Source organism: Thalassophryne amazonica, chromosome 15 (assembly GCF_902500255.1).
Source record: "Thalassophryne amazonica chromosome 15, fThaAma1.1, whole genome shotgun sequence".
Lineage (NCBI taxonomy): Eukaryota > Metazoa > Chordata > Actinopteri > Batrachoidiformes > Batrachoididae > Thalassophryne > Thalassophryne amazonica.
The window spans coordinates 54,623,733-54,640,163 of NC_047117.1; the positions used below are offsets into that span (position 1 = coordinate 54,623,733).

General features: G+C 43.5%; 1 protein-coding gene across 1 annotated transcript in view; it reads right to left on the minus strand.

The window, feature by feature from the left end:
* Positions 1-12,360, minus strand: part of LOC117527125 (zeta-sarcoglycan) — a 1,464,030-nt gene extending 1,451,670 nt beyond the window's left edge. The window contains exon 1 of the mRNA XM_034189309.1: positions 11,808-12,360. Within this exon, the coding sequence (XP_034045200.1) occupies positions 11,808-11,846 (39 nt within the window). The 5' untranslated portion in view covers positions 11,847-12,360. The remainder of the gene's footprint in view (positions 1-11,807) is intronic.
* Between the last annotated feature and the right edge of the window lie 4,071 nt (positions 12,361-16,431).

Sequence of the window (16,431 nt, forward strand, 5' to 3'; positions counted from 1 at the left end):
AAATGAACAGCCGGAATGAGTGGAATAGAGGCAAAATAAAGAAGCTAGAATAACTTAAATTAAATAATTTGGCTAACTAACAACACCAAAACCTTTAAATTAAATTGGTTAATTAACAGTGTAGGGGACAAAGCAAATTAAGTGTACAAAACCACTTAATTAATCCTTTGCTAAACTTGAGTTAGTCTGACTATAAGCATCATGCGTGAGCTCAGTAGTGGCTGAGTTAGAATGTCTTTAAAAAAAAAACATGCAAAGGGGAGTGTTTTTTTGTTTTTGTTTTTTTTTTTAGCTGAGCAAATCATTCGTTTCAGACTGTGGAATACTCCAAAGAATATTTCACTTCTGTGGGCTGATCCTCATGATGTGTAAACTGAAATCAAGTTGAAACTATGACTAAAATGCCAGCATGGCTGCAGCTTTGAACACTGTTACAAACAGCCCCGGTCTCCCCTAACCATTATAACTGGTCCGCTGTACCAATAAAGATCACAGCTTTGACCCCCTAAAACAAAGAAACATCACTCATTTGTTTTATCTTAAATTTTCAGCCTTATTTCCACACCAGGAGCAACATTCGGGAGTAAATCCGAAGGCGAATCCGCAGCTGAAAACCACTGAGGATGTAACGGCCAGGAGGAGCAGCAATCGTAAAGTCCCAAAGTTCGTCAACATACTCCAGCAAAACACAAGGAGACAAAAATAAATATAGCCCAAACGTCCGTGTTTTTTTTTTTTTTTTTTTCCACCAAAAACAGCAGCACTTTGATAAATCTGGGGGCGACCCAAGCCATTAAATTTGGCGATGCTGATTGGCCAAATATTTATTATTTGTCCTTAGCGACATACACAATTGGTCATTTCGCTGCACTTCAAAGGGCTCTTGGAGTGATCGCCCAAGAAGTGAAATGATACATTCTGTGCTTCTGTCGGTGGAAATGCACTGTTGATTGAGAGTCAATTGGTGGAAATGTTGTTTTAATAATTCAGATTATATGTAGGCACATACTATTAAGTAAAACTGACATTGATAATACTTTTTAAATATATTTTATCATTTTCCCCTCCACATCTGGAAGGGCAGCACCCGAGTGCCCCTATAGGCCAGCCACCACTGGCGCAACCATTGCCTGGTTTGGTTCAGTCCAGATGACAGGATCCTTTGAATGGAATATTGATTTCATGTGACATCACACTATCCCAGTTCATCTTAAACATTCCCAAAATGCTCGAGCGCCCCTCTTGCAGAGGGGACGCAGCACATCCACCTCATATTTAATGTATAGATCATAAGTAGTTTGCACCCAGCATAGTCATATGCTTCATGGTATGCACAAAGGAGTTCATTCTGAAGTTAAAGCATAGCTACATCTTGTTTATGCCGCTCCACAGGAATGAATTAGCAAAATGCTGCAGGAGCTTCCTCAGGACCTCCCACCCTCTGCATTTGTAATCTATAAATTGTCAGTTTGCCAATAACATTTCACCTTATTTCATGCCTGGAGCTGTAAGAAACTCCACACAATGCAAACAAAAATCCACAGACAGATTTAAGTCATACACTATATGTGACAGAAATCTAAAATGAGCTGTTTCTTGCCTAAATGTTGCGGACAGATTTTGTGCAACCATGTGACTTTTAATTCCATGTTGGTGGAGAAAAGGGACCCTGGATTCACTCACTCAGTGACGAAGTAGACTCATCACTGTCAGAATGAAAACATTTGCACCAAACTAGGGACAAACCGATAATCGGCTGGGCTGATAATCTGCAATGGCCAATAATCCCTCTGGGTGCTCCACAGGGATAGACCGATAATCAGTTGGGCCAATAATTGGCATTGGCTGATTACCCCTATGGGTGCTCTGCAGGGATAGACCGATAATCGGTTGGGCCAATAATTGGCATTGGCTGATTACCCCTATGGGTGCCGTTACGGATAGACCGATAATTGGCTGGGTCGATAATCTGCATCGGCTGATAATTCCTATGGGTGCTCTGTAGAGATAGACTGATAATAGGCATCAGCCGATTATGTAGATGGGTGCTCTGCAGCGATAGACTGATAATCGGCTAGGCCAATAATCTGTATCAGCCAATAATCCCTCTGGGTGCTCTGTAGGGATAGACCAATAATCAGTTGGGCCAATAATCGGCATCGGCCTATTATCCCCATGGGTGCTCTGTAGGGATAGACCAATAATCAGATGGGCCAATAATCTGCATCGGCCGATAATCCCTCTGGGTGCTCTGTAGGGATAGACCGATAATCAGATGGGCCAAAAATCTGCATTGGCTGATAATCCCTATGGGTGCTGTAAGGAAAGACTAATAATTGGTTGGGCCAATAATCGGCATCGGCCAATTATCCCTATGGGTGCTCTGTACGGATAAACCGATAATCGGCATTGGCCAATTATCCATATGGGTGTTCTGCAGGGATAGACCGATAATCTGCTGGGCCAATAATCTGCATTGGCCAGTTATCCCTATGGGTGCTCTGTAGGGGTAGACCAATAATTGGCCGATGTCGATAATTGTCCTGGGCGATAATCGGCCAAGCCCATTATTAGTCTATCCCTACCAAACTGTACCTCTCTAAATGCATTGAACATATATGGTGATGCAAGGAATAATATGTGACAAAATGTTTCCTAGCTGGGTTGCACAATTGAATACACTGTACATGGACAACTTAATAAACCCTGTTAGTAAATGATATAATAATTGATCAACATATTGATTTATTCTGCCTTACAGAAACCTGGTTACAGCAGGATGAATATGTTAGTTTAAATGAGTCAACACCCCCGAGTCACACTAACTGCCAGAACACTCATAGCACGGGCCGAGGCGGAGGATTAGCAGCAATCTTCCACTCCAGCTTATTAATTAATCAAAAACCCAGACAGAGCTTTAATTCATTTGAAAGCTTGACTCTTAGTCTTGTCCATCCAAATTGGAAGTCCCAAAAACCAGTTTTATTTGTTGTTATCTATCGTCCACCTGGTCGTTACTGTGAGTTTCTCTGTGAATTTTCAGACCTTTTGTCTGACTTAGTGCTTAGCTCAGATAAGATAATTATAGTGGGCTATTTTAACATCCACACAGATGCTGAGAATGACAGCCTCAACACTGCATTTAATCTATTGTTAGACTCGATTGGCTTTGCTCAAAATGTAAATAAGTCCACCCACCACTTTAATCATACCTTAGATCTTGTTCTGACTTATGGTATGGAAATTGAAGACTTAAGACTATTCCCTGAAAACCCCCTTCTGTCTGATCATTTCTTAATAACATTTACATTTACTCTGATGGACTACCCAGCAGTGGGGAATAAGTTTCATTACAGTAGAAGTCTTTCAGAAAGCGCTGTAACTAGGTTTAAGGATATGATTCTTTCTTTATGTTCTCCAATGCCATATACCAACACAGGGCAGAGTAGCTACCTAAACTCTGTGAGTGAGATAGATTATCTCGTCAATAGTTTTATATCCTCATTGAGGACAACTTTGGATGCTGTAGCTCCTCTGAAAAAGAGAGCTTTAAATCAGAAGTGTATTAGGCTTAAAACTTTCCTTTTTGCTAAAGCTTATAGTTAGGGCTGGATCAGGTGACCCTGAACCATCCCTTAGTTATGCTGCTATAGACTTAGACTGCTGGGGGGTTCCCATGATGCACTGAGTGTTTCTTTCTCTTTTTGCTCTGTATGCACCACTCTGCATTTAATCATTAGTGATCGATCTCTGCTCCCCTCCACAGCATGTCTTTTTCCTGGTTCTCTCCCTCAGCCCCAACCAGTCCCAGCAGAAGACTGCCCCTCCCTGAGCCTGGTTCTGCTGGAGGTTTCTTCCTGTTAAAAGGGAGTTTTTCCTTCCCACTGTCGCCAAGTGCTTGCTCACAGGGGGTCGTTTTGACCGTTGGGGTTTTTCTGTAATTATTGTATGGCCTTGCCTTACAATATAAAGCGCCTTGGGGCAACTGTTTGTTGTGATTTGGCGCAATATAAATAAAATTGATTTGATCTGATTTTAATAAACAGCCTTGTCACCATGACTGAACACGCAAATCAAAATCAAAAATTTGTATGAGCCAAAACTAGCCTCCAGACCTCCTATTTGAATCCGGACGTGCATATTAATATTTAGAAATAAAGATCCAGTCCAAAAGTAAGCTAAGAATTGTTAAATATGGAGTGAAATGGCCCAAGGCTAAATGTACCCAATATAAACTGCATTGCACCAGAACAGAAACAGCTGTAGATGTGTAGCGTGCTTCTTGAAAACTAGCCGTATTCTGGCATTGATTCTAATTATAACTTTCGTGAATCATCAACTTCAGCATTGACTGGAGAGAAAAAAACAAATGATCACATATGAAGAAGTCTAATTTATCTAAGAAACAGTGCTGTGAATACCAAACACTTTCTATGTGCACATCGGAACACACAGTGGAAACATGCACACTTGAGTGACATGTAACGTGAGAAAGCTGCCTCCTTCCCAGATGGATCAAAAATATAAGATGCAACGCAAACAAAAATAAGATGAAAATAATTTATCATTTGGAAAATGTTCAGTCAAATCAAGTCAGGGAGCTTGTGTTCCTGTTGCATGTCACCATATGCACCACTCTACTGAACCGCCTTGGGTCCTGTATGTCAAACACCCTGGCAAATACCTGGTCCATCTCCACCTCTCAAAAGTAACACTCCATCTGCCCCAGCAAGGTGAAACCTTGGCATCCCCTTGGTCTTCTCCAGCCATGAGGGGCCCTTGACATCTGTATTTTGGATCATGCCTGAAATGGCCAAAATTTCAACAAATAAATTATACTTTTTATCTGAATAATCACTTGTTTGACACCAAGTCATTCCAGTGGTACTCAAAGATGTTCCAAACAGACTAAGTATCAAAGACATTTAAGTCTCAAAATCATGCAATAAGACAGGACACACCAGGACCCTAAGACCTGAACCTTTGTTTTTCTCTGCAAAGCCATCAGCATCACCAAACCCATCTGTTAAGCAAACTCTTCACTCCATAAGAAATGTTTTGGAAATATTCTAAAAATGTTGAAAGCTTCTCTGATGGAAATCTACTAAATAAAATACCCTTCTTTTGTTCATGCTGATTAGTGAAACCATAAACTGAATATGAAACCACAGTCTATCCAACCAGAAGATCCCAAATGAGACAATACTGAAAAATAGTCATAGCAACAAGGGTGACCCTTTCCTCTCTACCAGTATGGTGATCACGTGTGTGCATGACATCACCTGTATGCAAGGATGGATTGGCCATTGGGATTACTGGGATTTTCCCGGTTGGGCGGATCATTAATGGGCTGATGGCTGCCCAGTTTTGTTTTGTTTTGTTTATTGTTTTTTTTTTATTATTATTATTTTGATGCACCTTTTCATGGGAACTCTCCTGGCCCATGGAGAGAGACATGCACCAGCTCACAGAGCTCAGCTGCAGCCTGCAGACACAGTATAGGCCCAGTGGCTTGTCTGTCAAAAGAATACCTGACCCAATTGTAGCTCTATAATAGGCTACAGAGGCCTAGGAGTCTTATCCAGGTATGTTGTAGACACTCCTCATCCAATCACCTTTAATGATCAGCAATCATGATAAGAGAGAGAGGAATAATACCGTAGAGCATGAAAAACAAAGCGAGTCACAAAATGGAGAACAAATGCAAAGGTGGTGCAGCAAAACTGAGGGAAAAGAAAAAAACTCTTGCGACTGATGCTGCCAAGAGCAGAAAAGTATCAAAGATGTTTGCTGTGGGGGCCGGCTTGTCAGGGGCGCCTGTGGGTCCCTCTCAGCAGCAGCAGGTGATGTGGGAGTCGGACAGTGAAAGTGACAGTGAGGCTCCCGCTGCCATGGAGGTGTTACAGGAGCATGAGGAGATTGGTGGTGGTGGTGATGAGAGCAGGTGTGTGTCAGCATGGTGTGGATAAACACTCATTCATATAAATGTTTCGCCTTACATCTAAATGAAAACGGCCCCACTTTTCCAGTGCACCCATGGGTCTAAGCGTGCAACATACTGTGTAGTCATCATTTACTTTATTCAAGGCTCCAGAATATAAAGGGGTAACTATTATTACTAAGGCCCCTGTCCCACTGGGGAGAGGATTAATTGCGCATGAATTGAGTACACAAATTGTGGGCGTTCGTTGTCATCTGCAACAAAAATGGCCAAAAATGACAAATGTCCCAGTATGAATTACGGATATATTAATAATATATAGCGAATATATGATGAACAATCATGGTTATATAACGCATGTAGTGAGGAAACTGATCCGACACATTGAGATTATCACGGCAGTATTCCAGGTGTATTATGAATGCATCGCGCACGTGTTGTGCATGCACGGCATCTGCATTGTGGTCATAAAATGAGCTCACTCGCTCCTTTCAGCATCACTATTCACACCAACAATACAGCCTCTGGAACAATTGCTGGACTTGGACAAGCTGATCACAGAGTTATTGTTCATTTTGTCATGCAAGGGTTAACTGTTCATGAGTTTGGGGAGCGAGCGGGGGGAAGCCGCTCGTGGGGGTGAGACTGTGTTTTGTTTTTTTTGAGAGTGTCACAGAAAACAGACTTCAGCGTGAGTTGTGGCTTTTGCTCCTTTTGTTGGTGTTAAATAAAAGTCCTGGATTGCAGCAGCTATTACGCACTGACTGACAGGTATGTCGCTTTCTGCCACATATAGTACTTTGGGTTTACGTGACGTGTTTGTTATGCATTCACAGATTGTCCACAAATCAGCTGCAAAGCAGATGTAATAAAAATGCTTTATTCGTGGCCAATTTGTATGCATTTGCTACAACTTATTTTAGTTTGTGATGTGGACATGATAGGCACGCAATATATTTGTTTTACACACTGTCCCAGTCCGCTGCCAAGCTGCAAATCCCAGTCAGTTGTGGATATCAGTGGTTAACGGCAGATATACAGCGCATAGAGTGAGTATGTATGTGTATGAATTAAGTATATATGGAGTATGTAAGGCGGATGTTACCCGCATCCAGATTTTTGAACAGCTCAAAAATCCTGGCTGTGGACATGCGTGCCTCTGCGGATGATCACGGGCGTGTTCGGATGACGGCCGACTCATACAGGCATGTTACACGGATATTGCGGATGTTTGACGAATATGGGCCAATTTTGTGCGCAATCCATATGCAAATCCTCCTAAACGCCAGTGGGACAAGGCCCTAAGGGCTTGCGTGTTTATATGTACTTCAACGGGGGTGACTTGGCACAGTATCTGCACACAGATTATAGTGGTGGGCCAGTCTGGTCCATAAAGTTCAGGGCTGAATTTTTGCCGCAGTCCAGCCCTGCCTGAACGGGAAGGAAAGCCAAGTAATTAAAGCTTAAACACACACTTCTGGTACTTTAGGGGTGTTGAATCTGAGACCTGAACAATTTTTTAACATTATGAGGTTGATAGAAATGATTTGTGCAATATGACACACACTGCACTCTATCTGATAAATCAGTCAGCTCATATTGTGACTTTGACATCAAGCTACGTTGGGAAACACGGCGTGCTTTAAATGACCGCACAACCCTGCACTCAGGACTTTCCAGCACCACAATTCCAGCCTTACTGTCTGTCCTGTTTTTTGAACACCAATGGTCAGAGAGACGACTGGGGCACACTGAACAATCAGAGAGTCCCAAAGGCTGGACAACTTTACTGAACCAGCACCAGCTGAGAGGAGAGCCTGTCTAAAGACTTTTGGGGTATTTATACCATAATCGAAACCCTTTGAACCCTGTCTTATTACTTTCAGGTTCAGTGCCACAATCTACTGACAGCCCCCCATGTACACAACCCCACTCAGCATCCCATTCATACGCTGATAATATTATTGTTTTTCTAATCTTCCCCCAGTCCATGCCTGTTTCTCTCTCTCTTTAATCAACTGCATCAGAGTGTTAACTCAAGTTAAAAGAGTTGATGTTCTATGATGAGAGTGCAGGTTTAATCTTATGATGGATGTGATTTAATTCTGTTTTTGAATGTAACCACATGCACTCCTTATGGTGTTAATTCAGTATTGCAAAATATGCTATATATTGATTCAAGTGCACTGCAGTGATTAATCATTTCTTTGGTTAATTGATTACTGCTTGATTATTTAATTAAGTGGCAAGTATTTTGACAATCTATTAACCGTTTTGTGTTAAAAAAAAAATCTAATTTCAGTTTCTTATAAGTGAGCATTTTCTAGTTTTGTTTTGTTTGTTTTTTTAATCCTGTCTGACAGGAAAAGATGAGTTTATCTTGATTTCAAAGCTAAAACAATTAATCAATGAATTGATTCATACTCAGTTGTTAAATTATTATCACCTATTTTGGTAACTGATTAATCATCACTTTTTTTATGTGTATATTTTCTTGTTTATATCCTCTCTGACAGTAAACATAATATCTTTGGGTTGTGGACAAAATAAAACATTTTGTCCACAGCATCATTTTCTTATTTGGGAAACACTTATCCACATTTTGATACAGAAAATAATCTACAGATTAACTGATATGAAATATGTTACAAATTTATTTTCTGTCTTTCTGCATCTCCGGAAGAGACAAAGCTGTGCACCACATTTTCTTCTGTATTTATTTATTTTTTCCTCACTGCTTTTTTTTTCATTTTGTCACTTTATATCCTTGTATATATTGTGATTAAAAAAAACTGTAAAATAAATAATTTTAATGACAAAATATGTTGGAAGTTAGGCTATAGGTAGAATTTATGCTTATGATACACTAATAAATTAATCAAATGATAACTAACTAATCAATAGATGAATAAAAAATAGACTAATCACTTAATTGACAAAACAATCAATAGATGAATCATTTCAGAAAATAATAATCCATTGCAGCCTTACTCTGAAGTGTTTGAATTTGAGCATGATGTTATGTGTCGACGCGGATTGAGGAGCGAACCTGCGTCAGACAGGACCCAGCGCTAAAAATAACCAGAAAGCGGTTCCAAACAAAAACTATTTATTATACACCTGTGTTTAAAAGTGTAAAAACATAAAAAAACAACGTCCCTCTGGTGGAGTGATCCGCGGCTCGCTCTCCAGCGCCCGCAAGGATTAAAGCCGGCGCTCCTGGACTTCCTACCACCGCCAAACACCCCCCAGGTGGACACGACAAACTGATTCTCTGTGAAGCAAAGAGACGGTGAGGTAAGTCAACAGATACAACTATATCTTCTAATAAACACACGCTGCCAGCAACACACTCAGGTCAGTGTCCCTTTTTTTTTACTTTATGCAAATGAGCAGCTTCTCACAACAAGTGGAGGATCACTTATCCTTCACGCCACAGCAGTGAGAAGCAAACTGCGCAATTCTCTTTACAATTCCAGTATACTGTGTAACAAAACACCAAGTTACTATCAACAAGTACCTAAACACTTAATTACCTTTCGTGTGTGCTGACAGCATGTGTCCTCACCCCTCCCTGCTTCACGGGCTCGATGTGTCAAACCCAGGCGCGGTCCTCAGCGTCTCACAAACGAACGTCACAAGGTCGAGTTCCCGGCAGTTCTGCTTGAATCACACATGACTCAAATGCAGAACGCCATCCAATTATCTGCTTCAGCTGCAAGTCGTCCAGGTTGCACGTGAGCACCAAGCACAGGTGCTTTCCATGATGTTGATGAGGGTGAAGACTCTTCAGCCAGCACCTTCTTCACAGACAAATCAGCCCTCATGCCACCTGGAGAGCAAAGAAAAGAAAAGAACACCAAAACATCCAGCCACGCCCCCCCCAACACACAACACATGATAGGGCTTCACTGAAACCATCTAAGCATCACCCACTTTGTTGTGCTCAAGATGACTTGATCAATATTTATCTGATTTTTACCCATTTTGAAATGGACATCCCAAATGAGTGTATCTCAGACCCGTATGAATGTCATGCCTCAGTATATATCTATTTATCCACCAAAGTGATCAAGCAAACACTATAAGCCAACTACGCCATCTATCTATAAAGCAAGATGCGTCTGTGTGTATGTGAGTCGCATATCTCTCTGTTTGTCAGATCGGCCTCAGCTTTTGGATATGGCTTGTGCATGGCACGATCATGTGCATCCTTTATTAGGAAAATTTTGGGGAGTAATTTTCAAAACCTTTATTTTGAAGTCATCATCATTATTGGCACAAGCTTCGACAAAGATCATCAACAAAGATGAGTCACTCTCTGCCTTAACAGATGCCTATCTCAAACGTGTTCACGGGGGAGAGACGGAAGAAATAAATTAAAGAAATAAATAATACACAAACATTCTGAGAGATATTCGAGCCACAAACAGACACAGAGACACTTCTTGCTTAATTATCACAAGGCGGAACATTCTCACGCGTGAGCTTTGATAAAGATCATCATCAAAGCTCCCACTTTTCTATAGGAATACAGGCTTCCTACGGGCACTGCACAAGTGGCACAAATTAGGAGTGGGAGATACACAGTGCACGAGTGTGCACCCCTATGCTGTTAACTATGTTCAGGGGACACGGGTGTAGTACATAGTACTGTCTAGACCTGTTCAGTGTGTAAAGTTGTGATACAGTACTATTTGAAAAGTATAACCAACCTTAACCAAGAGAAGACATCTGGCTTTTGTTGCCAAAAAAGTCGATGGAGATTCTCCCTTTTGAGGTAGTCGCTTTTGGACAACAAAAATATAATGCACCCTGGTCCATAGTCTGCCAGTAATGTTACTGACCTATAACCGTTAGAGATGGCTGATGCTATTACTGAACCACCTCTGCATATTTTAGTCTTCTGTTTCTCAATATTTAGCACGTGACATGTTAATTTATCTAAAGTTGACCCCTTGTGAGAACTTCCTGAGGAACAAGACAGCTGGAGATGGGGTAGACCTCTGTGGAGGTGGTGGTGGTGCTGGTTGGGGGTGTGTGTGGAGGGGTGTAGTATAGGCTCCAAAAGCAAGCATCTCCCACATGCATTCAGAGATACAGGCTCACACACACATATACAGTATAGATCAAAGAGGACTGGAGCAGAATACTGACTCGGGATTGGAAGTTTGACTTCACTTTCATGCAATTAATACACATTATTATTAGTTTCACTCACTCTAACTTCTTTTAAAATACACCCCATGCACCAGGGTGGTGGGGGGGGGGGGGGTCCATCTCCAACAACCGCTCTCCCAACAACTCTTCCTGAAAGCAAACCTTATTAAAATTCACAGCATGCATCCTGCACTGACATACACACTACAACCCCTCCACACACACACACACACACACACACACACACACACACACACACACACACACACACACACACACACAAACACGGTCTTTAATCTGTTATAACCAACAGAGAAAGAGAAAAGCGCGTGGACCTGTGCGTCACAGACAGACAGACAGATGCTCTTCCAGTTGCAACAGCAGGATCTGGATACTCGGATCCCTCTTATTATTGCACCTTTTTCCACCCAAACAGCATCGAGTCACCTAAGACGAGGAAGCCCGCGCACCCGGACACGGTCTTACACACACACACACACACACACACACACACACACACACACACACACACACACACACACACACACACACACACACACACACACACACACACACACACACACACTGTCAGCTCAGCAGCTGCGCCTCAAACGCAGAGTTCAAACTGCCATCCATCCATCCACCGGGGCATCGCAACTCTCTCCGCAGGTGTCACCGCGCGTCGGGCTGCATGCGCGCGTCTTACCTTGAGCGCCTCTATATCCAAAGACGCGGAGCGGTCCATTCCACGGAGCGAAATTCTGCAAATCAGTCACGACAGTAGAAGTCCCACAGCCGAACACGAGGACAGATTCAAAAACAGAGATGAAAAATAAAAGATAAAAAGTTGGGACGCTCCTTAGAGTCTCAAACTCTGCACCAACATCCTCGATTTTTTATCTAAGGTGAAATCGTTAATATTCCACAACGCCAGCGTCTGTTTCCTTCCTCTCTGTGGGTCCGGTTTGCAAAACCGGGACTCCTCACCGCGAAAGTCCCGACAGAGCCCGGATCTGACCGAAACAGGGGACGGGATGAGGAGAAAAAGCCGTGCGTAATGGTTGCAGCTGCGGCTTTTTTGCGCACTTGAACGTGGAAGCCCCGCGCTTCTCTTTCCTTAAAGGTGAAGAAGAAGAAGAAGAGCCAATCCCTCCTCTGCTGGAATGAAGCTGCTGATAAAATACCGTCACATCCCGATGCTTCCCTGGAAACGCGATCGGAGACTGAGGGGAGTCCGGATCAAACAAACGATGCTCTGCGCGAAATCCATGCGGCAAACCGCCAGAGATGCCAGCGCTCCCCGAAAGAAAAAGGCAGAGAGAGAGAGAGAGAGAGAGAGAGAGAGAGAGAGAGAGAGAGAGAGAGAGAGAGAGAGAGAGATGCAGAGGGAGAGGGGGGAGGAGAGGGAGGGAGGAGAGGCGATGAGCGAAGCTCTGACAGTTAGGAAGAGGAGCGGGTTTATAGATTATTTCAAAGACTGACGCACCGGCGTGTGTGCGCGCGCAAGAGAGAGAGCAGGAGGCAGAGATGGAAACGCAAAGACATGTTACTTTGCAACTGAATATTTTTAACGCAGAGGATGATGAAGAACGTCTGCGCACAAAGTGCTCAAACAGATTAAAAAAAAAAAAAAAAGAAAAAGAGGCATAATGAATATTTCAGTTCTTTTCTGATTCCCAAAACTTCCTCATAACTTCTCTTCATAACGAGGTGTCGCCGCTTGGTGATCACCGGAGCTCTTTATGATCTGTCAAGCACCTGCGCCAAAGTGGAAGATGTGAGGGGGGCGTGGATAGTGGGTTTGAGGGGGGGGCAAAATAAAGGGATGATGAGAGGGAGAGAAAACGAGACAGAAAGTAATAGTATGAGGCTGAGGTTGGACGAAGTCACTGTTAAGTCATTCTCAAGTCATGAATCGGCAAGTTACAAGTCTCAAGTCACTCTCAAGTCATCTTGCAAACAATTGGTGGTCATTATGACTTGAGACTTGACTTGGGACTTGACTTGGGACTTGACTTGTGACTTGCCGATTCATGACTTGAGAGAGTGACTTGCTAGTGACTTCGTCCCACCTCTGGTGTGAGGAGTTTCAGTCTGCATGTGCAGTTCTTTGTTGGTGACATGCAGGGGTGCTGAGAAGGAGAGAATAAGGAGAAGGATTCTATGGGGCCCATGACTGACAGGGGCCCAGGGAGGCCCCCAATAAAATTATAATACTGACAAAATAATATAGGGGTGGCCCAGTAAAATGTCTTTTCATAGTGCCAACTGCCCAAAACCCCTGGCAGCGCCCCTGGTGACATGTGCTTGCATTGCCTGTTTATCTGTGGGTGGCTCTTGCAACATACTCAAAAAACTAACTTTCTCAGTAACATTAAAAAAGTAATGAAAAATGTAACATATTTCCACATAAGTAAAATGAGTTAACTTTGCCAGAAACAGTTTTGTTGAGTGACCTAAGTGTAAATTTGTTGGGTCAACATGATGAATTTGCATTACTGTTACCTACTGGTACAGGCCAACTTGAAAAGGTAAATGAAAATTCAGTAAGGTATATCTTATATATTATATTCCAGTTCTAAGGTGGAACTATGCCAGTATACAAAGGTATATCGAAATATCTAAAAAGGAAGGGTAAAATAGCTAAGTAGAAAAAAGTAGAGTAGAGCCATTTAAATGCCTGGTGTTGAGAACAAATGTAAATTTGTTGGGCCAGCATGATAAATTTGCATTACTGTTACTCAGTTACCATGGTTTAGGCTGACTGGGTCGTGGTAAGTAGTTACAACTAGTTTTAAAATAGTACAGTTACATGTCAACTTAACTTTGCTGTGTTGGATCAGCACAATTTACCCAGTCACCTTAGACTTGCTGTGGTGACCCCGAGCGCAACTAAGTGAGCAGCCAAAGAGACTTACTGTTTTTTTGTTTTTTTTGTTTTGTTTTTTTTGTTACATTTACCCTGACAAATCTAGTTGGCCTGACCCATGGTAATTAAGTAACAGTAACACAAATTCATCATGTTGACCCAACAAGTTTACATTTAGGTCACTCAGCAAAATTGTTTCTGGCTACATTAACACATTTTACTTGGGTTGAAATACTTTCCATAATTTTATTATGTTCACTGAGCAAGTTAAATTTTAAATTGTTGCACGTTAAGATAAAACTACATTATTTGAATGTGTTCACTCATAAAACTTGATTTTATATCGTAGAAACTATGGTTCATGTAGCATAAAAACCAACAACACCCATGTTGGTTTTCTTGAGTGCAGAGTTGGTAAACAAGGAAATTTTGTACGACCCCAACTGTTGATTGCATTGTCCCCAGCAATGCAGTTTCATGAACAGCCTCTTAGAGTCTGTGATTGGCCATGTACAGACAGAGAAAGGTCACCCTTGGAGCCCCGCCACCCCCACTTAAATTTCAGAAAGGCTGTGTGCCACCCTAGCCTGTGCCCACTCAAGAATGCATGCACACACACACACTCCAAAAGTGTGTCCTGTGGATGATGCGCTGCAGGACAGACACTGCGTCATGTGGAACAGAGCTCACATGGGTGGTGTGACATTCAATCGCCTGCTGCATATTATGATCTGATGGTCAGTTTCACCTGGGACAGCCTGTCAATGTGAGCACCGTGCGCTCGCTCGCTGTAGCCAGTCAAAACAGCGATATATGTTTTCATGTATGTCCACATGAGGACAGCAAGCAGACACAAGCGTGTCACAGTGGACAGTTATTAGATCATGTCTGTCCAAACACGGTACCTGTTGGTGTGTGGGCCGCTGAAGAGGAGGTACTGCTGGCCCACCACCACAAGATGGCGCCCTGCTTGAAGTGCGGGCTTCAAGCACGAGAGGGCGTCGGAGCGACCGGGAGTGACAGTTGTCACTCATCATCCGTACCAGCTGTCACTCATCCACTACACATGACCACCACCATAAAGGCCGGACTGCAACTCCACCTCCCTGCCGAGAAATCAGCTACCATTCAGGTAATTTCTCTGCTGTATTTAACGCTGACTTATAGTCTGAACTTCTTTGCAGCCGTTTTCCTGTGGTGTTGCCTTATCTGTGGGATTGGCGTTTGGTGTGATTAGCGATGGCTTCGCTTCACACCCCAACCAGATAAGTGGTTAGACAGGAGCTGCACGAGTGTGTGATTGGAGGTGGAGGTGCTCCCTCCTAACTAAACACTGACTGTGGGATTACTGAGTGTGCGAACTCACACTCATCAGTACTGTCTCTGTTCTCTGCCAGCAGTACCGGGTCTGACTGCTGAAGACAGCGGCCACCTGGGGCGCAGGGCTTAGCGGCTCCGGTGTTCTTCAGATCCGTTGGTGGTGGAAGCTGTGTGGGATCCGGCTCTTCTCTCGCCAGACGTCTTCTATCGTCGAGCCTGCCCACACGTCACCTTGTGTATAATTGACATTCCACCATATTGTTATTGTCTGTACTTCGTTGTGCGATTCAAAACATTAAATTGTCACTTTTTGGCTTATCCATTGTCCGTTCATTAACGCCCCCTGTTGTGGGTCCGTGTCACGACACTTTCACAACAGGATTTCTCGGCCAGTGTCATGGATCCTGAGGGGCGTCAACCGTCGCTTGAACAGCCAATGGAAGAGCGAGGTGCACAGGCGCCAGCAGGAGGCGTGTTAGGTGAGCTGCAGCACATCTTAACCGCTTTTACTGCTCGGTTGGACTTAGTTACCGAGCAGAGCATTATTCTCAATCATAGGATGGAGGCTCTCACCACCCAGGTGGAAGCGCATGCTCAGGGTGCTGCTGCAGCACCTCCTCCCGCTGACCGTATGCCAGAGACAGACATTCCACTGGTCGTTCAACGAACCCCCCCACCTTCCCCTGAAGCATACATAAGCCCTCCGGAGCCGTACGGAGGCTGTGTGGAGACGTACGCGGACTTCTTGATGCAGTGCTCGCTCGTCTTTTCACAGCGTCCCGTCATGTACACATCAGACGCTAGCCAGGTGGCTTACGTTATAAATTTGCTTCAAGGAGAGGCACGCGCCTGGGCTACGGCGCTCTGGGAGCAGAATTCACGGCTCCTAACAATTTACACTGAGTTTGTGAGGGAGTTCCGACAGGTGTTCGACCACCCTCATAGAGGCGAGACCGCTTCAAGCGTGCTGCTGTCGATACGACAGGGGTGTCGGAGCGCAGCGAAGTATGCAGTTGACTTCCGCATCGCGGCAGCATGAGCCGGCTGGAATGCTGTTGCGCTCCGCGCCGCTTTTGTAAACGGACTGTCTCTGGTTCTTAAGGAGCACCTGGTGACGAAGGACGAGCTGCGGGATTTAGAT